The 26,320-nt window shown below is 32.5% G+C and overlaps 1 protein-coding gene across 1 annotated transcript in view; it reads right to left on the bottom strand.

Moving 5' to 3' along the window:
• STXBP5L (syntaxin binding protein 5L) overlaps window positions 1-26,320 on the bottom strand; it is a 323,518-nt gene that overhangs the window by 195,315 nt on the left and 101,883 nt on the right. The window contains exon 8 of the mRNA XM_049785948.1: window positions 4,545-4,628. Within this exon, the coding sequence (XP_049641905.1) occupies window positions 4,545-4,628 (84 nt within the window). The remainder of the gene's footprint in view (window positions 1-4,544; window positions 4,629-26,320) is intronic.

Consider the following 26,320-nt stretch of genomic DNA (forward strand, 5'->3'; position numbering starts at 1 on the left):
AGTAAATTAATGGTTTCATTTGTATGTTGTTTTATTGCTAGAAGTACAACAAATAGTTTTGCATAAAGCGAGAACTCAACAGAATATATGTTGAATAAATAAATTATAAATATAATATTTTCACATTCCTGATACTTTTTCTAAATTAATCAATTATATATAGATATTAGGAAGTTTTAAGATCAGTGATAAAAAAGTATAGTTGGCATAGAAAACACAGATGTGTAGAAAATATTTTCTTGAAAGAAAATTAAAAAATATTAATATAAATGAATATTAATACTTGCTTGAAAACTTTGAAAATTACATTAATTTATGCTGTTACATGTTACTATCTCTATTACAATTTAATATACAGAAGACTGATATAAATTAACATTATTATTTAGAACTATATATCAAATTTGTGCTGTTATATATCACTATCTATACTATAAATGTGTATATATATACTTATATGAATATATTGAACCTCAAGCAATTATATAAATGTATTCAATTCTATGAGGTTATTTAGCATATGCAAATATAAATGTTATAAATATGTTATTAATTGAAGCTTCCAAATAATAATTTTAATAGTCACCATTCATTAATAAATATCATTAATATATAAAGAAAATGGTGTAAAATTTTAATTTAGTGGAAAAATCATTATTAAAGCCTGAACTGTAATTCTCTCATCTTAGTCCTCACTTCTATACACAGATTTCTTTTTTCTTGCTAGCATCCAATAAATTAGAGGAGGGAAATAATATTTATATTTGGGGTTTTTCTCTGTGTATTTCTTCCCACCTTGGTAGCTGACTCAAGAGAATTATTATTTCTTCTTTCCTCTACATAGTAACTTGATGAACCTCAAATTAAATTTTCCATATTTGTATTGCTTTTTGTGGTGGAATCAGGGAAAGTACCTTAGCCCTAACAATTTTTTTTCTCAGTGAATTTCTAACTACTGGAGAAGATAGAAATGAAAATAATAGCTGTAATATATAAGCAAAACAAGTAAATAAGTAAACAATCAAACATATTTATTTAGTATAAGAATAGGCATATTAAATTCTTTTTTACCAAAGAAGACTTTAAAAGAGTAAATTTTGGAAAACCTGATATTTGAACTAATTTTACTTCTTTAGTGCTAAATACTCCTGAGGGTTGGAATAAATCTAGTAAAGTAAGAAGAACCCACTAGGATCTCAATGATTCTGATAGATAATTAAATGATCTAGACCTGAAAATGATATCATGTTAGCAAGATTCTCTAGAAAATTGAGATATTAACTAATCACAGAAAACTGTGATAGTCACTCAGGCAAAAAATAACAACCAAAACTAGAAAAATTAATTTGAGATGAAAAAAGAGAATATAAAAGATACTATGAAAGACAAGATTAAGACTATAAAATTAATTTCAAAATATATATGAAAAATGAGTTTAAAATGTTTTTCTGAGGGCTCCAAACTAAAAAAATTTATGAATTGTAAATGAAAATACAGGAAGATGTTCAGTCCTTAAATAAAAATCCTGTGTTAAAGGAATATTTATCTAAATTCACATATTTAGATCTAGATCTTAGGAGAAAAGTAAGGGTTAAAGACACATAAATTTTACTTTTATTAAGATAAAGTACTCATTTAAATTTATGAAAGAATAGGCACATAAATATAAATCAGAAGAGGATCAATAAAGGCAAAGTCAGAATCCTGAAGAATGTAATTTAAAGAGCTAAGGAGAAAAAAACATGGAGGAGGAGTGTAACTAATGTAGAAAGCACAGATATGGAGGATAATTCTCATGAAAAGGAAGTTATGATGAGGATTGTATATGAAGTGACTTTTAGCAATGAGATCATTGATGATTCATGAGAAACCATTTTAACTATAAGCATTATAGATCATGTCTCAATATGAGAGGTAAAATGCTAAGGCAAGTTTAGAAAGTTCAGCAGTAAAAAATAAAATTATATATTCAAATGATATAATACAGAATTATGAATAAAAACTAACCAATGTATATGTATATATGATAAGAAAATTTTGGCAGAAAAATGAAATAAATCACTAAGCCTATTAAAAGGAACAGACAGATTTGGAGCTTATGTAGAGTGCTCGCCTTGCATGCAGCTGACCTGAGTTTGACACTGGAAACCCATAAGGTCCCCTGAGTCTATCAGGAATAACTCTAGTGTAGAGCCAGGAGTAAAATGTGAGTACTATGGAGTGTGGTCCAAAAAACAAACAAAAATAAAAGGTCATATAAAATACATTAAAATAAATTGTAGAATTATATAACTATCATGTATTTACTTTAACATTTATTTAAATATTCATATTTACTCATTTTTAAGTTTTTAGGGGAAAGGTTTTCTATTACACACAGGTATACTGGCATTACTCCCAGTTCTGTGAAAAAGAACAAAATTCATTCCTTGTTATTCCAGAGATCAAGGCCAGCATTTTAATCCTAATACTATCTCTCTGGTCCTCAATATTTTTATTTTCAATGTAAAATATAACATAAAATCTACATTAAAATGACTTATAAGTATATAAGTGTATAGTATTCTACTGGCTTAAATTTTGCTAATCTTCAAGCAGTTTACTAAAAAATTGCTTTTACTCTTAAGGTTAGAAATTTTTTTCCATTTTTTTAAAAATAACTATAGCAAAAGCTACTAATATGCATTTTCTCTAATTATTTCTTTAGCAGTTCTATTTTAGTTTCACTTGGTTTATATCCAGATGATATCTGGACTATTGACATTTACTACTATATTGAAATAGACTATAATCTACATCCTTATATTCTTTTATGTGGGGGGATCACACCCACCTGTGCTCAAGATGCACTGTTGGCTCAGAATGTACTCAGGGACCACCCCCTGAAGTGAGGCTCAGGAAGATCAAATGGTGTACGAAGGATTAAACACAGGTCATGCATGCAAGGCCAGCACCTTACCCACTGTATTATCACTCTGATCCCTACATCTTTATATTTTATGAATTTAACCAAAGAGAAATCCCAGTAATGTTTCTAGGGCCTCCTTTTCTTATTATTCAAGGGAAGTTAATAAGGTACATAATTATAATTATCACTTGTTTGGGCATTTTAAAAATCAACCATGACCAAAATCACCCAATTGCTCTATCATTTATTTTTGAATTATTTATCACTACACAATTATTTTGTATATACAGGTAAATTTTTAGTTTAAGAAAAGTGCTAAGGGGTCGGAGATATAGCATGGAGATAAGGCGTTTATTTGCCTTTCATGCAGAAAGACGGTTGTTCGAATCCCTGCATCCCATATGGTCCCCGGAGCCTGCCAGGAGCCATTTCTGAGCATAGAGCCAGAAGTAACCCCTGAGAGCTGCCGGTGTGACCCCCCAAAAAAAAATTATAAAGAAAAGTGCTAAGAAGTAAACCAGGAGGGATCACCTGAGGATCTGAGGTAGATAAAGGTTTATATCTTTAAGCACCAAAATAGTAATATTTCACTTTTGTGAAAACATTTAGGAAATATTATAGAGGAGGTGTTCTAAAACAGATTCTTATTTTTGTTATATTTATATCATTGTTGTGATAACTTATACATAAATCATTTTATCTTTCATATTTTTGGACAATTAAAGATACACAGGAAGGTAGCGATAATGTTCCAATGGCAACATATGGGAGAGCTGATCCACATAATTGAGTGTTGGAGGAGAAAAAAGAAAGGATGTTAGATAAATATTCTTTAACTTTCTTCCATTGTTTGTGATACCAGATAAATATTTCTGATTGTATTTTTCTCCGATATCTTTTTTAAATTCCAAAATATTTTAAGATGACAGTACGGGTAGCCATGTTTATTTTCATAGCTACCAAAGATAATTCCTATATTTTTTACATTTTTGCCAGTTAATATCACTGTTTTCACTTTTTCAACTTCTGAGAGAAAAATTATTGAATAATTTTAATGGTAATTTAATAATGTAATTAGTTTCAAAAGTACTGAAATATAATGTGGAAGTCTTCTTAATAAATGGAAATTCACTTCTTTAAATGAACATTTATGTTTAAAAACACAAGTTTAAACTTTGTACAATAGAACCAATTTCATTATATTAAATATTATTAATTCAATTCCCTGTTTTTAGAAGAAAAGTATTAAAAGACTAAGTATTTCAAACTGGCCAATTCAAATTTTGCTTCAGAAAAAGAATGTTCTACAAAAGAAGTAAAGGATTTCTTTTAAGATCTCAAATATATAAGTTTAGAACTTAAAAGGGAAGATAGTTTAGATGAAGTTTAGATATAGTAGTATAATTACAGAGTACCTAAATAGAGAAGAGGCCAAAAAAAAGGGCAATAAAGGCAGAATTCCCATTCAGAACAATTTAGAGTTGGAAAATGCAAAATATCAAAAGGAAAACGTGAGATACTGTCAGAAACAAGAAATTTTTCAATGAAAAAACACTGATAACATATAAAGCTTAAAAATAAAAAAACATGTACAAAGAAATAATACTTTTCAAATATTTCAATAGAAATTACTTACCTCATCATAATAAACTCTCAGCTCAGCTCTTTTAGATTTCAGGTCCCAGAATACTACAGTACCATTTTCATAACCTATTAACAGCTGGAAAACAATAGAATAGAATAATCATTTTTGTAATTGTAATGTTGATTTTAACTTTTTCAAAAGGCTCAATATTCTTAAAATAAAATCACACTATATAATATGACATATTAAATAATTTTAAAATTGAATAAAGGTTTTAAAAACATGGCATAATATATTCTGCTTTAATAAAAAGATTTATCAATAAAAGTTTTGAGTTTTGAATCATAAAGCTATCACATCAGGTCAGGTGATTATCTTGTATGTTACTGGCCCAGGGTCGATCCTGGGCACCCCTTGTGGTTCTCTGAGCACTGCTAAGCATGAATCCTGAATTTAGAGTCAGGACTAAGGCCTGAGCACTGCCAATGTGGACTTAACACCAAAATACTAATTATTTCCAAAGAAAAATTGAACATGTACAATTGAACAAGCTTTCTCCTTGCTCTGCGCTCTAGAGACCATATAGGATGTCAAGACTCACACGTGGGTAAACCATGTGCTAGGAAAATGCCCAACCTACTCCAGCTCTATATGTACTTTTAAGAAAATAGAACTTGAGGGGCTAGAGTGATAATACAGTGGATAGGGCACTTGCCTTGCTGGCAGCTGACCAGAGATCAATATCTGGTATCCCACATGGTCCCCCAAGAATCCCCAGGAGAAATATCTGAGTACAGAGGCAGGAGTAATCCTGGAGCACCACTGGGTATAACCCAAAAACAAACAAACAAAAAAAAAGAAAAATAGATCTTGAAATCTAGAGATCAGACATGATTATAGAATAATCAAGAGTGTTCAGCAAAACACTACGAGCTTTGTTTATAATTTTAAATTTAAGAATTAATAACAATTTTAACTATAGAATTACAGTTATTGATAGTTATAATTTTGTTAATCTATCATTGATTAAATAAAACATATAAAGGTAGGTCAGTGTGGGCCTGAGGTATAGCATAGTAGGTAGAGCATTTGCCTTGAACATGCCCAACCCAGGTTCGATCCTCAGCCTCCCAAAAGGCCTCATGCATGGCAAGGAATAACCCCAGAACTCAGAGCTAGGAGTAACTCTTGAATACCTCCTTGTGTGGCTCACAAATAAACAAACAAAATAGAGGTCAATGCTTTAACAATGATATTTTCTAGGGATACATACTACATTTTCTTTTTTTTTTTTTAGTTCTAAAAATACTTTATTCAACTAGTTATTTTTCCCATTAGTCAGAACTGGAGTCAAAAATATGTAAGGACCACTATTAGTATAAACTCAGGCATGTTTATAATGTTTTAATGAATTATAAAAGATTTTAAATTTTTTAATGAATTATAAAAGAATTATAAAAGATATATATAAAAGATATATATATACATATATATAATATAAAGAAAGAAAGCTAACTTTATTCTAAATTAAAGCACTATAAGTACACAGTTACAAAGATTTTCATGATTGAATTTCAGTCATACAATGTCCAACACCCACCTCTTCACCAATGTTCCCACTTTCCCACCCTCCCTCTCTACGTATAGCCTGCCTCTATATTAGAAGTAAAATAATTAATATATATATCTGTAAAATAGTTAATATATACTTCTTGTAAAGGAAGTAACATATACAATAACTTCTATGTAAATATATTTAAAACACTTTCAATTTCAAATATCATTTTTGGTTAAATATGCCATTCTTTCTTATGCTTCTCTTTATGCTTTTGTTTACAATGCTGGCGATCAAACTCAGAGAGTTATACATACAAGGCAAATGCTCTCTACCTCTAAATCAAATGCCCAGTTTGAGTTATTTTTTCTTTTTTTTCCATTATTTAAACATCTTGATTACATATATGATTGTGTTTAGGTTTCAGTCATGTAAAGAACACCCCCTTAACCAGTGCAACATTCCCACCACCATTTTCTTAAAATGTACTAATAGTATTTCTCAGATAAAAATATAGAGCATATAAAGATGTTTCAGTAATTTTAAAAAGTAGTAATATGGAAAGATAGTGGTGTTTATACTATAACTCTTTATATAAATTTTATAAATTACTTTATCCTATCACTATCTCAACATTTTAAAATAGAGCACAAATAATTTAAAACAAATCATCACATGGTTTAAATATAAAAATAAAATTTCAAATTATAAAAACACCATTTTTGAAGCTACTATATATACTAAACTTTTGCTATCAACCATACACAATAAATTTTAAAAATTGATGTGATATAATAATAAAATTGAGTGTTAAGAACTATATTAAAGGTTGAATAATAATTCAGAAGGTAGAAACCCAGGTTCAACCCCTTGCATCACATATTGTCCCCAACCCTACAAGGATTAACCCTGAGTACAAAACCAGGAGTAAATCTTGAACACCACCACATGTGGTCCAAAATAATAAAATAATACTACATTAAATGTTACAATGATGTAATAAGCTATAAAAGTAAAAATTAAGTATATGCATAAATAATTTTATCTTACACTGTACATAACAATTTTTGTAAAGAATATTTTTGGAAAATTTAAAAAATCAAGTATACTGTATTAATACATGTATTAACATATATTTGAATTTTAAAACAAATCATTTCACATACCATAGAAAATGAGGAAAATAAAACAATTTTTTTTATTAAATGTAAGGTAAAGTTTCTATGGAGAGAACATAGAAGATTTTTAAATATGAAAAGTTTGGTAAATATGAAAAGCAAATACATAACAAAATCTTTCATAATTTGTGTCCAAGATAAAAAATAATATTGTAAAATATCATTTATAGTAACATAAAAAACAGAAACAAATTGTTTTGAGTATAAAACATTATTAGCAAAAGCATCATTAAATCACAAAATCTAAAATATTGGACCTCAAAATGTTATAAATTTCTTAAAAAACTTTATGTTACTGAAATAGGAGCTAAAACAAAATTAGAACCATTTAATTAAGAAAGAAAAATCAGTACTGACATCTATTTTTTTCTTTGTTTATGTTGTTTTGTTTGGGGCTATACCTGATGGTGCTCAGGGTTACTCCTGCTCTGTGCTCAGGAGTCTCTTCTGGCAGGTTTGGAGGACCATATGGGATGCCAGATATTGAATTCAGGTTAGCTGCATGCAAAGCAAATGCCCTACTCTCTGTGCTATTGCTCAGGCCCCAATACTGACACCTAAAGACATCAAAAAAGGTAACTCTGAGTCCAGGATAGATAAAGACAAAAAAATTACTCTGAAAAGTTGTCTGTCAAATACCAAAACATAAATATCATGGAAGTAACAAATATATATTAAAGACATGCATAATTTTGCATGGTTATATTTTATGATATTACATATATAGTTTTATACATTTTAAATAATATTGTATTTTATAACTTTAAAAACAACATTGTACATTATAATTATATACACTTATATATTAAAAATATTTCTCAGTAAAATATAGAACCATAAAAGTAAACAAGTAGGATGATTTCTCCAGTACTATATAATTAAAACCTAAAATAGTATTGAGGAAATAGGTATCTGATTAATATGTTTAATTAATAATAGTTAAACAATGAATAAGAATTATGGATACTTATTACATAAAATAAAAAATTAAAATTATATGTCATTAATACAATAATCTCTTTCAATGTCAATGGACTAAATACACCAGAGTGGTCAAAATGACACAGAGTGGTCAAATAGATCAAAAAGCTGAAGCCAACATTCTGCTGCCTACAAGAAACAAATCTAAATAGTCAGAACAAACACATACTCAAAATCAAAGGCTGGTGGACAATTTTCCAAGCAAACAAGTCCTTTAAAAAAGCTGGAGTGGCCATATTAATGTCAAATGACACAAATTTTAGACTTAGAAAAGTTATAAGTACAACAGGAAGAAATCTTCTCTTAAACATATATGCACTCAATGAGAGACCAGCAAAATATTTAATAAAATTGTTGACAAATTTGAAAGAAGATATCAATAGCAATACAATAATAGTAGGAGACCTCAATACTGCCCTGTCACCCCTTTATAGGTCAATCAGGATGAAACCCAGAATGAATATACTAGCTCTGAAAAAAGACATGGAAGAAAGTGGACTAATATATATATATATATTATATATTAATATATATGGCACTCCAGCCCCAGAAAATTGGATATACATTCTTCTCCAATGCACATGGATCATTCTCTAGGACAGACCATATGCTGGCCAATAAAATATATTTACATAAAGTCAGGAGGATAGGAATTGTACAGACTAACTTCTCAGACCACCCTTCACTGCACGCATTCCTCTTTGAGGTGATATTCATATCGTGACCCAAAAATAGGTAGGCAGAAGAAAATAATAAAGCTTAAAGCAGAAATCAATGAAGTGGAAATAAAAAAATTTAAAAAAGTAACAAAAGCAAAAGTTGATTCTTTGAAAAAATAAACAAGATTAATAAACAACTAGCAAAACTCACAAAGAAACAGATAGAGAGAAACTTAATAAACCGGATTAGAAATGAAAAGGGGGTGAGATCACTGCAGATATTGCAGAGATTCAAATGGTAATCAGAGACTACTTTTAGAAACTCTATGCCACGAAACATGAGAACCTGGAAGAAATGGATAAATTCTTGGGCTCCTACAATATTCCACAGTTAAACCAGGATGACTTAACATATATAAATAGACCCATCACTATTGAGGAAATTAAAAGAGCAATCAAAAGTTTTCCCAAAAACAAAAGCCCAGACCCAGATGTATTCACTAATGAATTCTTTCAAACCTTTCTAGAGGAACTACTACCAATCCTTTCCAAGCTCTTTCATAAAATTGAAAAATCAGGAACACTCCGAAATAGTTTTTATGAAGCTAACATCAACCAAATACCAAAACAAGACAGAGATGTTACAAGAAAAGAAAACTACAGACCAATATCCCTGATAAACACACATGCAAAGATCCTCAACAAAATACTGGCAAATAGTATCCAATGCCTAATTAAGAAGGTCATACACTATGGCCAAGTCAGATTCATCCAGAAATGCAAGGATGGTTTACCATATGTAAATAAATCAACATATATACCATATCAATGAAAATAAAAATAAAAGTCATATGATCAGATCAATAGAAAACATTCAATAAGGTCCAGCACCCATTCTTGATAAAAAAAAAATCTCTCATCAAGATTGGAATGAAAGGAACTTTTCTCAGTATAGTCAACCCAAATATTATTCAAATATTATTCTTAATGTTGATAAATTAAAAGCCTTTCTTCTAAAATCTGGTACAAGACAAGGCTGCCTTCTCTCACCACTCCTATTCAACATAGTGCTGGAAGTTCTTCCATAGTGATTAGGCAAGAAAAATATATCAAGAGCATCCAGATAGGAAAGGAAGAAGTCAAGTTCTCACTGTTTGCTGATGACATGATGATATCTCTAAAAAACCCTAAAGACTCTGCCAAGATGCTTCTAGAAACAATAGATTCATATAGCAAAGTGGCAGGCGACAAAATTAACATGCAAAAATCAATGGCCTTCTTATACATCAATAATGATAGAGAAGAAATGGACATTAAAAAAAAAAAACAACTCCAGCCAGAGAGATAGCACAGCGGTAAGGCATTTGCCTTAGACGCAGAATGACGGTGGTTCAAATCCCAGCATTCCATATCGTCCCCCGACCCTTCCAGGAGCGATTTCTGAGCATAGGACCAGTGCGGTGATGCACTGATGCACTGATGCATGATACGGTGATGCAGAGGTAAGGTGTCTGCCTTGCCTGCGCTAGCCTAGGACAGACTGTAGTTTGATCCTTCAGCGTCCCATATGTTCCCCCAAGCCAGGAGCAATTTCTGAGTGCATAGCCAGGAGTAACCCCTGAGTGTCACGGTGTGGCCCCAAAACTAAAGAACAAACAAACAAACAAAAAAACAAAACAAACTCATTCACATCAGTGTCACAGAAACTCAAATATCTTGGAGTCAACTTAACTAAAGGGTGAAGGACCTATACAAATAAAACTACAAAAGCCTGCTTCAAGAAATAAAAGAGGACACAGGAAATGGAGACACATACCCTGCTCATGGACTGGCAGGATTAGCATCATTAAAATGGCAACACTACTGAAAGCATTATACAAATTTTATGCAATCCCTCTAAAGATACCCATGACATTCTTCAAAGAAGTGGATCAAATATTCCTGAAATTGTTTTGGTACAATAAACACCCATGAAAAGCTAGAACAACCCTTGGGAAAATGAATATGGGAGGCAACACTTTCCCCAACTTTAAATTGTATTACAAAGCTATAGTCATTAAAGCAACATGGTATTGGAATAAAGACAGACTCTCAGATCAGTGAAATAGACTTGAGTATTTAGAAAATGTTCCCCAAATATACAATCAACTAATCTTTAATAAAGGGGCAAGAAATGCAAAATGGAGCAAGGAAAGCCTTTTCAACAAGTGGTGTTGGCACAACTGGTCAGCCACTTGCAAAAAAGAGAACTGAGACCTCCATTTAACACCATGCACAAAGGTCAAATCCAAATAGATTAAGGACCTGGATATCAGACCTGAAACCATAAGATATATCGAATAATACGTAGGTAAAACAATTCATGACATTGAGACTAAAGGCATCTTCAAGTCTTTAGTCATGAAACAGCACTCTCTATACAAGTGGAAACAGATAAACTAATGGGACTAACCTGAGAAGCTTCTGAACCTTAAAGGAAATAGTGCCTAGGATACAAAAGCCACCCACAGAATGGGAGAAAATATTCATCAAATACTCATTAGACAAGGGGCTAATATCTGAGACATACAAGTTACTGACAGAATTTAACAAGAAAAAACATCTAACCCCATCAAAAAATGGGAGAAGAAATGAACAATTTCTCAAAGAAAAAATACAAATGACCAAAATGCACATAAAAAATGTTCCACATCACTAATTATCAGGGAGATGCAAATCAAAACAATGATAAGGTGCCATCTCACGCCACACTGGCACACATCACAAAGAACAAGAACAATAAGTGCTGGTGGGCTGTGGAGAGAAAGGAACTCTCATTTACTGCTGGTGGGAATGCTGTCTAGGCCAGCCCTTATGGAAAGCAATATGGAGATTCCTCAAAAAGCTGGAAATTGAGCTCCCATATGGATATATCTTCGGAACACAAAAGTGTAATACAAAAATCCCTTCCTCACACCTGTATTCATCGCAGCACTATTCACAATAACCAGACTCTGGGAACAACCAAGATGCCCTTCATCAGATGAATGGCTAAAGAAACTTTGATACATCTACACAATGGAATATCAAGCAGAGAGATATCAGGAGAGATGAAGTCATGAAATTTTCCTATATGTGGATGAACATGGAAACTATTATGCTGAGTGAAATAAGTCAGAGGGAGTGAGACACAGAATTGTCTCATTTATATATGGGTTTTAAGAAAAATAAAAGTCATTATTGTAATAATGCCCAGAGATGAGGTCCAGAATGACCAGCTCATGATATAAAGCTCACCTTAAAGAGGGATGAGTGCAGTTAGAAAAAATAAAACTACCATAAAAATGTTAATGAGTGAGAGAAGTAGAATACCTGTCTCGAATACAGGCAAGGGGTGTGGGAGGATGGAGATGGAGGGCATTGGTGGTGGGAATGTTGCACTGGTGAAAGGAAGTGTTCTTTTTGTGACTGAAATTCAACATGGTGTTCTGATAAAGGCATTTTTAAAAATTACATGTAATTAATAAAATATTTAAATGAGAAAATGCTTCTATGTTCAAAGAAGAGATCACATTTAAATGTTTGAAATGTCTCAAGGTTAATCTTTGAGGAAAAAATACAGTTTTTTTAAAAAAAACTTTGTTAATAATAAGAGCATTTGGTTTTAAAGGCTGAGATGTAAAACTTAACTTCTGGAAATTAAAAAACTATGCTGAGGGCCCGGAGAGATAGCACAGCGGTGTTTGCCTTGCAAGCAGCCGATCCAGGACCAAAGGTGGTTGGTTCGAATCCCGGTGTCCCATATGGTCCCCCGTGCCTGCCAGGAGCTATTTCTGAGCAGACAGCCAGGAGTAACCCCTGAGCACTGCCAGTGTGGCCCCAAAACAAACAAACAAACAAACAAAACTATGCTTAATAAGAGCAAATGATATTTTCACTTACTCAATTATACTTTTGTGCAGTGGAGGTGGTTGACTCCCAGTAAGTCCTCCAAATTTAATCCTGGCTCTGCTTGGGGATCATTCTGGCTCTGCTTAGGGTACCTTATGAAGTGCCAGATATCAAACCAGCTTGGTGTGTGCAATACAATTATCTTATCTCCTATATACTATCTTTCTGGCACTATACTTTCACATCTTTCAGGAAGCTTGCAATATTTTCATGTATGTAGATTTTCTTGTTTGTTTTTAGTTAATTATTTTGTGTTTTGCTTTATTATTAATCTCCTCTTTATTCTCATTTTTTTTTTTTTTTTTTGGTTTTTGGACCACACCCGGCAGTGCTCAGGGGTTACTCCTGGCTGTCTGCTCAGAAATAGCTCCTGGCAGGCACGGGGGACCATATGGGACACTGGGATTCGAACCAACCACCTTTGGTCCTGGATTGGCTGCTTGCAAGGCAAACGCCGCTGTGCTATCTCTCCGGGCCCTTTATTCTCATTTCTAAGACAGCATTGTTTCTATTGTTAAATTTTAGTATGCTAACTTCTAAATATTTTTATTTTTGTTTTAATGTTTATTTTCATAGACATTTCAAGTATATTATGAAATCTATAATGAGACTAGTTTACTATTTTTTCTAATTTTTTTTACTTGTCTGTGCTTTTAAATACCTTCTAATGTTGTTTGGGTATAAAACTGAAGAGGTTTTTATTATTATTTATATTATTTTATTTTTATTAATTTATTCCTCATGTTAATGGTAATAAATCTAATATTTCCACATTAAATAAACTATTATATTATATATGTATTTATGTCCATATATATGTAACAGACATATTTTAAAGTAAAAATTATTTGTAAATTTATTTCTTCAGGAACAGGTGCTTAATTTTTTTAAATGTTTACTGAAACAAACATAGAGAAAAGTACACAAATTAAAGATGTGTCTTTAATTAAATACATGAATAGTCCTGAGGAAAATACTACTTAAGATCAAGAAATAAAACATAATAAATGGAAGTAGAAGTAAAACAATATACACATTATTTTTCTAAAGTTAGCTACTCTCTTGACATAAAACTATAGGTTATTGTTACATGCTTTAGCTTTCATATAATTGCATGTTGCATATTCTACATTGTCCTGTTTTATATTTTGACATTTATATTATCAGTTAATTAACTATCAGCACCGTTCAGAACAACAATGTATTTCTTTGTTAAATGTATTGCTTCGTTATGACACTACCATTATTTAATTTTTATAAGTGATAGAATAACACTATTATAAACAAATATCTGAGTTTGGTGAATTTGAAAAACCTTTTGGTGAGTAGATATACACATTTATTCCAGATATATGTAGATCTATGGAATAAGTATGTTTAACATGTGCTGTGAAGCAGTTACTATAAGTGGCAGCAGTAATCGTCTCTATAATTGCATAAAAGAATTCCTATTCTCTCTTATCTTTTCTAACAACTAATGTCAATATCTAGACAATGTGAGGTAAGTAGTAAATGCCTTTGTCTAATTTATAATTTCAAGAAATTATTTTAATTAATTCTCCATAAAAAAACACCCTTTTCTTATTTTGTCAGATCAACAAAGTTCAGATTTATAACTTGTTTCTTTTCCCAAGGTAACCAAAGATTTATTTATGTTTATCATAGGGGGAGTAGAATTTAATCAACTGCTTCTTAGGAGGCACTGGTGATTCAGTGATAAAATTCTTGCCTCCCAAATGATTTGTAGTATATTTTTAATTTTTTTACATTTTTTGTTAACAATTCCATTAACAGACTTTTAAAAAACTGGTGGCCTAGGTGAGTATAAATGCAGCCACAGTGGTGTGTATTCAGTTCAGTACCAGGAGGATGCAGTGATGTTGCACTCAGTGGTGCCAGGAACCATCTGAATAATCTTCGAGGTGATATTCAGGATCACACTTGCAGTACCAGAAAACCTCTAGTGCTACATCTGGAGATAGTTATAATTGGGGGTCCATGTACGTGTCACTGGGGACTGAACTGGGTCAAATGCTTCTGTCCCATATCTTTTTCTTCTTGATCAGACTTTTCAGAATTATATCAGTTATATAGTGTTTGTACAAAATCAATCTTTTACTAGTATCTACTAATGTGTTATATTTTTTTATTTCTATGTCTTTTAACATTTGCTCATTTTGTACTCTAGATTTCTCCAGGAAAATGAAGAATGGGATAGATAGATGATAGATAGATAGATAGATGATAGATAGATAGACAGACAGACAGACAGACAGACAGACAGACAGACAGACAGATAGATAGATAGATAGATAGATAGATAGATAGATAGATGATAGATAGATAGATAGATAGATAGATAGATATGTAGAAGGACATTTATTAAAGGAATTGGCTCACGTGATTATGGAGGCTGACAAGTCCCAATATCTGCAGAGTGAGCAGGGGAGCTGGAGACCCAGAGAGCTGACGATTAGTTCCAGTCTGAGTCTGAAGGCCTGAGAACCAGGTGAACCCACTGAATAATACCAATCTAAAGGCCAAAGAAAGGTTCCAAATACAGGAAGAGCTGATGTTTCAGTTCAAGTCTTAAAACTGATGTTCGAGTTCAACAAAAGTGAGGGAAGCTAATTATTTTACTGGGGGCAGGTCAGTCGTTTGGGTTTGCTCAGTCAACTAATTTGATGAAGTTCGTGTGCATAGGGAGAGAAATCAACTTTACTGTTTTTATTTGACTCAACCTCATCCCAAAACACTCTCACACAAACTCTCAGAGTATTACACCAATATCTTCACACCCTACAGTTTAGTAAATACCTAAAATAACACATTTTTATTACTAGCTATATTCTACTTTATGAATTAAGTTTAATAATTTCTAACTATTTTTGCCTTTTTTTTTTTTTTTTGGTTTTTGGTTTTTGGGTCACATCTGGCAGCGCTCAGGGGTTACTCCTGGCTCTGCTTTCAGAAATCGCTCCTGGCAGGCTCTGAGGACCATATGGAATGCTGGAATTCGAACCACCATCTATCCTGGATCACCTGCGTGCAAGGCAAATGTCCTACCTCTGTGCTATTTCTCCTGGCCCATACTTTTTTTTTAATAAATCTAATTAAGGCTCTAATTTCCTTCATCAGATAGCATTAATTGCATTCTATAAATTTTAACATTATATGTCTATTGTAATAAACATAACATTTCACATCTATTATAACACAGATTTATATATAGAATAGATTTATATAGATTTTATAATAGAAAATACTATTATAGGGGCCAGAGTGGTGGCTCAATGGTAGGGCATTTGCCTTGCACATGGTTGACCTAGGATGAACTGTGGTTCGATTCCCTGGCATCCCATATGGTTCCCCAAGCCAGGAGCGATTTCTGAAAGCAGAGCATTACCGGGTGTGGCCCCAAAACAAAAACAAAATACTATTATAATTTGATTTAAAATTTATTCAAAATGGTTTAATCATAAGTTATTACTAAGTGCTTAATTACTAAGCAATTAATATTTTCTATTTATCTTTTATTGATAATCTGGCTAGTTCACTTATAGTTAGAGAATATATTGTACATTAATATGGACTGAAATTTGTTGATACATAGTTTATGGCTCAACAAATGTACACATTTGCTAAATATAGAATGTGCACTTGAAAATAAAGCAAATCCTGCAGGTTTTGAACGTAATATGCTATATATGTCAATTTAACTGGTTAATCTTGTTCAAAAAAATTTTTTTTGGTTTTTGGGCCACACCTGTTTGACGATCAGGGGTTACTCCTGGCTATGCGCTCAGAAATCGCTCCTGGCATGGGGGACCTCTAGCGCCACCTCTCCGGCCCTCAAATTTTTTCTAGCCTAATTTTTTCTAATGGTTTATCATTTCAGTGATATATAGCAGTATATTGAAGTTTCCAAGTATAATTATGAATTGTAAATCTAAGTATTTTTGCTTTAGTTATGTTAAATTACATATACACAAAAATATCTGAGACCAGGCCTGGAGAGATAACACAGTAGCGTTTGCCTTGCAAGCAGCCGATCCAGGACCAAAGGTGGTTGGTTCGAATCCCGGTGTCCCATATGGTCCCCCGTGCCTGCCAGGATCTATTTCTGAGCAGACAGCCAGGAGTAACCCCTGAGCAACGCTGGGTGTGGCCCAAAAACCAAAAAAAAAAAAATCTGAGGAACCATACATAACAAAATAAACATGAAAAGCTTTCATGAACATATGGAAATGTATATGCTATAAGTTTATATTCTCAAACATCTCTAAGTTTACTATTATTACATCTTCTCAAATGGCTATATATCTATTATGAAATGTCTCTTAAAATATATATAATGTATATATATTTTTGCTTTTTGGGCCATACCCGGTCATGCTCAGAAATTGATCCTGGCTTGGGGGACCATCTGGGATGCTGGGGGATTGAACCGTGATCTATCCTAGGTTAGCGTGTGCAAATCAAATGCTCTACTGCTTCCATCACTGCACTGGCCCCTTAAAATATTCTGATTGTTACACACTTAATAGGCTTAATATCTGTGTGTTATTCAAATCTTTGACCTAAATATACTCCCCAGATATTTGTGGCACCTACTATGGACTGGTCCTCCTGGCCCTTGTCTCTATTGACTTTGAATATTAATACAATACTATATTTTATATCCCCAATTGAGTGCATTTAATAGACAATCATTCTATGTCTATCCATTTTCCGCTGACTCATTTTCCTCAGCATAATAGTCTCCATGTCATTGCATAAGAAAATTTCATGATTTCATTTTTCCTAACAGCTGTGTAGTATTCCATTGTGTCAATGTACCAAAATTTCTTTATCCACTCATATTTTCTTAGGCACTTTATTTTTTCCAGATTATGGCTATTGTGAATAGTGCTGTGGTAAACATAGGAGTGCAGAGAGTTTTTCCATATTGTGTTTTTGGCCCCTAGACTATATTCACAGAAGTGGTGAAAACTGGTCAACTACATGCAAAAAAAAAAAAAAAGAAAAAAGAAAACTCAAACCTCTCTTTAATGCTGTGCTCAAAAGTTAAATAAAAATGGGTTATAGGCCTTGATATATGATCTGAAACCATAGGTACATAGAGAAAATGTAGACAGAGCTTTCCATGACATTGAAACTAAAGGCATCTTCACCTTTGACCACCATTGATAAAGCAAGTGGTAGCAAAGATTAAAAGAAGAAAAATGGAATTACATTAAACTAAGAAGCCTTTGCACCTTAAGGGAAACAGTGAACAGTATACAAAGAGTGCTCATGGAATGGAAGAAACTATTCACTCAGTATCCATCTAATAAGGAGTTAATATCTAAGATATATAACAAACTTGTAGAGCTTAACAAGAAAAAAAGTTTATATTTTTTTCTTTTTAAAATATGTATTCAAATATATATTCAAACAAAACAGGGGTATCAAAACATTTTCCTATAAAGTGTCATCTAGTAAATATTTTAATATTTCCAGAATATACAAGGAGAACAGATAGGTATGTTACCTCTGGTTAGATCTACAAGCAGGCAGACCCTGATTCTGAGTAGTTTATGTAGTATGAAGATTGTGCAGCATTTGAAAATTTATAAAATGTCTCCATAAAACCTTTTGGGTCTGAAACTTGTATGGCAACAGCAATCTAATAATTTCCTCATTCTTAACTGGGTATTCATAGGCATTAATATTTTTAAATGTATTTTGCTAAAATTAACTGATTAGGATTTTAAAGTTACAGTAAATCATTTGAATGTTTAAAATTGTCCTTAAGTTTAGTGTTTACCCTTTAATTTATGTATTATTTGTATAACTTTGTTTTATGTTTTCTAATAGTGCTGATAATAATCTAATAGTGCTCAGGAGTTACTCCTGGCTCTGTGCTCAGGGATCATGCCTGGCAGTACTCTAAGGGGAACCATGTGGAATGATAGGGATCATTCCATCTGCATGCATGGCAAACACCCTATCCACTGTCATAACTCTATTCAGTCCCTATTTTGTCTTAATTATAACTAGATCGTTTTAGATTAAATTTGCATATGTTATGATCTATCCAAAGAAACTTGTTAGCTCATCTTAAAATAGTTTTAATTGAAAAAATTCTTTATGTTTTGCTCTTTTTATGTCTCTTCTGTTTCATTCTGCCTTATTTTCTTACTCTAATTTTAGCTTTTCATGTTTCTCATTGAATTAATTTACGTTTTTATTTTTCTTTTTAAAGAATATGCCATCTTGGGGCCAGAGCAGACGGACTGCGGTTCCATCCCCTAGCATCCCATATGGTCCCCCAAACCAGGAGCGATTTCTGAGTGCATAGCCAGGAGTAACCCCTGAACATCACTGGGTGTGGTCCAAACCCCCTCCCTCCAAAAAAGAAATAGACATCTTTTACAGATGCTTTTCTTTTTCTGTTGTTGCCTTATTTGTTTTTGGGCTATACTCGGTGGCATTCGGGAATTACTCATGGTTTAGCACTCAGAAATTAATCCTGTACTGCTGTGCTATCACTTAGGTCCCTAATAGAAGATTTTCAATTCAGTCTAATCTTATTTATTTTTTAATTTTTGGTTTTCTTTCTCCTTCCTTCCCTCCCTCTTTCCTTCCTTCCTTCCTTCCTTCCTTCCTTCCTTCCTTCCTTCCTTCCTTCCTTCCTTCCTTCCTTCCTTCCTTCCTTCCTTCCTTCCTTCCTTCCTTCCTTCCTTCCTTCCTTCCTTCCTTCCTTCCTTCCTTCCTTTTCTTTCCTTTTTATTTTTTTCTTTTCTTTTCTGTGGGGAGTGGACCTCAACCAGTTGTGCTCTGAATTTACCACAGTTCTGTGCTCCAGAGTCACTACTGGTGGTGCTGAAAGAAGCATAGATGGTGCCTGAGACTGACTCTGGGTAAGCAATAAGCAAAACAAATGCCTTGTTCACTGTATTATTTCTCCTCTCCCACTCCTATTTTTTGCCTTTGTTTACCTTATTAGAATCAAATTCTCTGGTATACCATAGAAGTCAAATCATGGAATGCTTGCCCTTTTGTTCTCTTCAAAATATTTTAAAGTTTGGGATCTAACATCCAAATGTTTTGTCCATTTTAAGCGAACTTTTGTGGGTAATTTGAATTAATGACCTTGTTTTGTTCTGCATATGTATACTAATTTTTCCTAGAACTATTTATTGAAAAGATTTATGTCTTACTTTTATGCTTTTGCCACATTTTAAAGAGAAACCCTGGGTATATGATCAGTTAATCTCCTATAAAAAGAAGGAAAAAAATAAGAAGTGAGGCAAGGAAAGCCTCTTTAACATGTGGTGCTGAGAAAACTGGTCAATTACATAAACTCAGATCTATTTCTAAGACCATGCAAGTCAAATCAAAATTAAAGCTCTTGATATTAGACCTGAATTCATAAGATATATGCAGGAAAATGTAGGATGAACCCTCTATGAGAGTCTGGAAAAAAGGCATCTTGCATCTTCAACGATGAAACACCACCAACCAAGGAAGTGAAATAAAAGATAAACAAATGGAACTACATTTAATTAAAAAGTTCATATACCCCAAAGGAAATGATGATCAGATACAAAGATATCCCATAGAGCAAGAGAAATTATTTATCCATCAATCATCTTATAAGGACTTAATATCAAAGATATATAAGACACTAGTAGAACTTTACAAGAAAACAAACCTAACCCCAATCAAAACATGGGGAGAAGAGAAAAACAGAATCCTCCTTAAAGAAGAAATACAAATAGCCAAAGGCACATTAAAAATGTTATGCATCATTAATTATGAGATGTAAATCAAAGTAACAATGAGATATCACCTCACACACAGAGAAAGGAAGGAAAGCAACCAGGGATGGCATAGACGCCAGGGAGATAGGGGCTCTCATTCATTATTATTGGGAATATTGACTAGTCCAGTCTTTCTGGAAAACAATATCTACATTCCTAAAGAAAATCTAAAAATTAAATTTCCATTTGACCCCAACTACACTTCTTGGAATATACCACAAAGACCGAAAAACAAAATGGAGAAAATACGTTTTCATCCAAATGTTTCTTTTAGCACTATCCACAATAACCCAAATCTGGAAACAACCCAAGTGTCCAATAAATGAGTGATTAAAAATATGGTATATATACATAATGGATTATTATTTAGCGTAAGAAAAGAAACATCAGGAAAGCTATTGCTTATATGGAGAAACCTAGTGAAGTTAGGGAGAGAGACTGATACAGAATTACATTTAAAGAAACATAATGATGGCATAATAAATGCCCAAAGACATTGAGAATAAACATGAGAATTTGTATTCTGTGCGAAATATGCTATATGAAAAGGCTAGGGTGATATAATATAATAATGGAGAAAAGCATTCATTCAGGGGGAGGAATTACTGAAAGATGGTAAAGCATTATGCATGAAACCCTTGTAAACAATATTACAAAAACTAAAAAGCAACAAACAAACAAACAAAAAAGAAGTGTGGAGGAAGCATTGGAGGAGGGAAGTGGACACTAGTGAAGGGATTAGTGTTGAAACACTGTGTGCTTGAAACAATCATGAATAACTTTTATAACTAAATATAATAAAAATAAGTGTATTAACAAAATAAAAGAAGATATAAAGTAAGATCAAATGAATCAGATTTTGGCTGTCCATGTGTGAGGATTTATTGTAAACTCTCAATTCCAGTTCATTGATATGTGTGTATTTTTATTCCAATCTTATACTTCTTTAATTACTACAACTTTGTAGTATATTTTGAAGTCAGGAAGTGTGATGGCCTCTATTCTTAGTTGTCTTAAAATTTATTTTAGGGGCTGGAGAGATAGCATGGAGGTAAGGCATTTGCCTAGCATGCAGAAGGTTGGTGATTCAAATCCCGGCATCCCATATGGTTCCCCGAGCTTGCCAGGAGCAATTTCTGAATGTAGAGTCAGGAGTAACCCCTGAGTGCTGCCGGGTGTGACCCAAAAACCAAAAAAAAAAAAAAAAAAGAATTTATTTTAAAGTATAATTATAGTCTTTTATATTCCACATGAGTTTCAGTAAAACTCTATTTATCTAAATAATATCATTGGAATTTTGGAAAGTATCATGCTAAATATATATGTATGTATATATGTATATCTTTGTGTAGGATGATTTTTTTTTTTTTTTGGTTTTTCGTTTTTGGTTTTTAGGCCACACCCGGCGGTGCTCAGGGGTTACTCCTGGCTGTCTGCTCAGAAATAGCTCCTGGCAGGCACGGGGGACCATATGGGACGCTGGGATTCGAACCAACCACCTTAGGTCCTTGATCGGCTGCTTGCAAGGCAAACGCCCCGTGTAGGATGATTTTTTTTAGAATATTAATCATTTCTATCCATGAGTATAAAATAAGTTTTTGATGCAATATTTAATGTTCATTCTAATTTTACTCCTAGGTAGTCCTTTTGTATGTAACAAATGGGATTTTATTTTCTCTTCTCTAATTCTTTGCTTGTATAAAGAATGGCAACAGATGTTTAAATACTAAACAATCACTTTAAAAAATAATTTAAAAATTCTAGTAGGAGTCTTGATGATTTTCCCTTGTTAATTTCACAGTTGTCTACTATATCAACTGTTTTCTATTCTGCTTTTGTAAAATCTAGAAAATGGAATTGAAAAGAATGTTTCAGTAAACACTATTATTAACTCATATAAACACAAATGTGTTAATCACTGAAACTCCTCTGGAGATATTGTGTTGCCTCTGAATTCAGTGTTGGCAGGGAGAACGAGTTGCTGAATTTCTAATCCCTTTCAATTGCAATAGCCCTAATTCCAATATCAGTAATTAAATATGAAGATTATGATAGCTCCTAGAAAGACTTCATACAAATTAGTTAATTTGAGAAAGTAACTGCATATGTACAAATACCCAGTGTGCCAAGTATATGATTAATTACCTTGTTATCTAGTTTATTAAATTAGAACTAACTGCAGGACCACAGTAATTTTCTGAATCTCTTTATACTGACATTTTAATTGATTTTATGCGTTAAGTATTACAGTTAGCAATACTAAAAAAGTAAGCAGTTTTATCCTGCAAATTATCAGATGTTTTAAAATACAATGTTGTTAGAAACTTTCTTAAAGGATAACTCATCTCTCTATTTTAAACAGTGGATTCTAGACCTGTGAACCAACATATCAGAAAATTTCTAATATTTTGACTTTCATTTTTGTAGTCTATGTTGAGAGATAAACTGCTCTTAACCCTGTTTCTGTTGATAAAAATAAAATGTATCCATTCACCTCTCCTCCTAATTTTGCTCCTAGAAACATGCTAGATTAGCTATTACTACTTCAGCTTTGCTGCTTGTTATGGCAATTATGTTCATATTGCCAGATGGTTAAATACTGCCACCTGGCCTCTACTAATCCATAATATTTAATTGCTACAGATATTATGGAGCCTGGTTTTCGTTTATCACTCTCTTTCTGTCAACAAACCTCTAACAAACATCTCAAATTTGCCAATACGTGTCTTTCCAGATCATTCCTCAGTAGTCTGAGTAGAGAACATATATAGTAGTCATCTAGGGAATACAGTAATATATTTGCTGCCAGGAAGATAGATAATATATCCATCTTAACCATTTCATCTCCTTATGTCTGATTTCTTCTCTATACTAAAAGTATCTGATATTGCTACTTTATTTACTATTACTTTTGTTAAGTATAGACTATTTATTAGGAGCCATATCCAAAAATGATTATGACACGATCTAACTATATTTTCAAGAGAATAAAACTGAAATCAGGAAATTAACTATTCATTATTTAACTTTCCACCAATTTCAAACTCTCAAAAGCATTACTCTCTGGAAACAATGAAAGAGATTTGAATGCTTAAGAAAGTTATAGAGGTCAGTTTTATAATTCTGTCATGTTTATATACAGCTATTCCTATCCCAGATATATTGTTTTCAAACCTTGATTTATACCCACCTAGGTTAGCGTGTACAAGGCAAATGCCCTACCGCATTCATCACTGTTCCGGCCCCAGTATAAGTAAGCTTTCTGCTGTTAATTATCTTTCATAATCAAATAAATATGAAAGTAAGAAATGTCCAAAAGTTTATAGTTTTACCACGTCCCTTTATAAACATGAAAATGCATATTGGGGAAAAATACTATAAATGTAAGCAGTTTTATAAAGCTTTCATGTATCTCTGCAATCATGTAAGAAAACACACAATATAAAAATATTACATGTGTGTTAGCTATATGAAAATTTTATCTTCAAAATCATAAGAAAATCAGAAAATAAAGCCCTTATAGAGAAAGTTTAAATATATTCTTATAAAAGAGAATATGAAAATGCATACCAGAAAGAGGTTTTGTGAATGTCAGCATAATGGAAAATCTTTAAAATATTCTTTGAAGGTGCAAATAGATGTAGGAAAATTTTGAATATGAATAATTATCTTAATTCTCCCTTTTAAGTTATTAATATTAATAAACACAATGAAAGTATTACTTAAGAATTGAAGTAATGGAGTACTCTGAAGATAGTTCAAATGACTGAAGTGCAGCCCTAGCATATAGAGGTCCATCATTCAATCCTTGAGAATGGATGTTCCCACGCACTAACTAGTACAGTCTTAGTGGCCTCTCAAGTATTGCCATCAGTAATTTTCATTTCCTTTAGCACTAACTGACCCAGTCACTGATCTTGAGCATTGAATCGTCTGCTCTGGCCCCAATGAGCAATACGTGGGAGGTGACATGCCAAAAACCCAAAAGGAATGAAATAAAATTTACATATAGCTCTTTGTTAATTTTTCTACATAAAAACTTGCCTCGTCATACAGCATAGACACCTCCATTTTAGGGGAAGCACACCTCCAGATGTATCTATTATGATTTTCCTGGAGCAGTGAGCTGGTATCCCCCCAAGAAATATTTTTAGCCAGCAGGCCTGTTGGTGGATGTTAATTATATCCCCTACACGGATTACTGGCAATATTTCTGAAATTCATGACATGATAGTGACATTACAATTTCTTTCTTACTATCTGGCACATTCTCTCCCTTGCAAAAACACAGGCCAAACTTACAAGTTTCAATCATTGATTCAGGGAAATTTTCAGCACCAAAAGTCCAATTTCCCCTATATAAATCTGTATTTATAAATTAAATTTATAAATTAAATTTAAATTTATAAATAAGCATTTCTAAATTAAAGTGGTCAGCGAAAATGCAAACCCCTTTCTTCTTATGTTATTTTCTCCCTTTTAGCTTGGGATTCTTTTCACCTGTATTGGCTAGTTTTTGACATGTATATTCTAGGGCCTGCTGTCATTGTGTCCCTTATTCTAAGACTCCTGCCTTTTGTCAGCAGTGGAAATGCCTTTCATACCGGAAACTAGGATAATTATGGGATGACTGGGTATATATATTACCAACATGAAAGAGTAAATTTGTCTCAAGTATATTGAAACACGGATCTCCATACAATTTATTTTATGTAGTTTTATTATTGCATATTTCATATTTTGCTGCCCAAACAACCCACTCTCCCTGAAGTGGATTCATTGAAATCCCACTGATGGCTGAAGGACAGAAGCTGCCTCCAGCAAAAACTCACAGCAAGACAAATATTTTAACTGTTATAAAGATGATTTTACTTATATAAGTACCTTAACTTTTTAGGCTTATTAATTACAAATCATATTATTGCAACAAATCCTTAACAAAATAAGTATCCGTGTTCCCTAATATATATTTTGCTTCACGACTTTAAGCAAGTGTACAATTATAATACAGTATTCTAATGTTCATGATAATAGCTTTAGAACTCAATCTGTTCTGAGATTAATTACAGGTATATCTGGATAGAGAACAATCTCATCAATTATATTCATAATTTGACCACACTTTTAACTGTCCTGAACCTTGGTTGTAAATTGGACTTAATGAAATAAGTAAAGAATGAACCTGTGGAAGAAGATAAAAAAAAAACTAGTATCCATAAATGTTTTATTGAATTCTTTTGACAGTAGAGGAATTGTGGAAATTATATATTCCAGAGTTAATCTATTTATATTAAAAGTAAAAGTTTATGAGACGACATGGGCATATAATATTAGGAATTCATGTCACAATTCTCAATTCTTGTCTTTTATCCGAACAATGGAGGAACATGGGAAATTAGTGACTCTGAGTAATAGCACTTTTTATGACTTCTGGCTCTGCCTATCTGGAACAACTTCCAATTAAATATTTCATCTTTGATGTTATTTTCAGGCTTGAGACCACATATTTTTCTACAATTTCTCACATTTTAAACTATCCTTGGTTTTCAGTTTTATACTAATCCTTGTCTTCTTGGAATTCCATGGTGTCGATCAAATCACTTCCTCAAGTTATCTCATTAGCAATCTTCTCATTCTCTAACCCCCTTTATCAGCCTTATCCTCTAATAATCTGAACTCTTTAAGCATCTAGTTCCATCTGGGGTAATCATGCCTC

Source organism: Suncus etruscus, chromosome 13 (assembly GCF_024139225.1).
Source record: "Suncus etruscus isolate mSunEtr1 chromosome 13, mSunEtr1.pri.cur, whole genome shotgun sequence".
NCBI lineage: Eukaryota > Metazoa > Chordata > Mammalia > Eulipotyphla > Soricidae > Suncus > Suncus etruscus.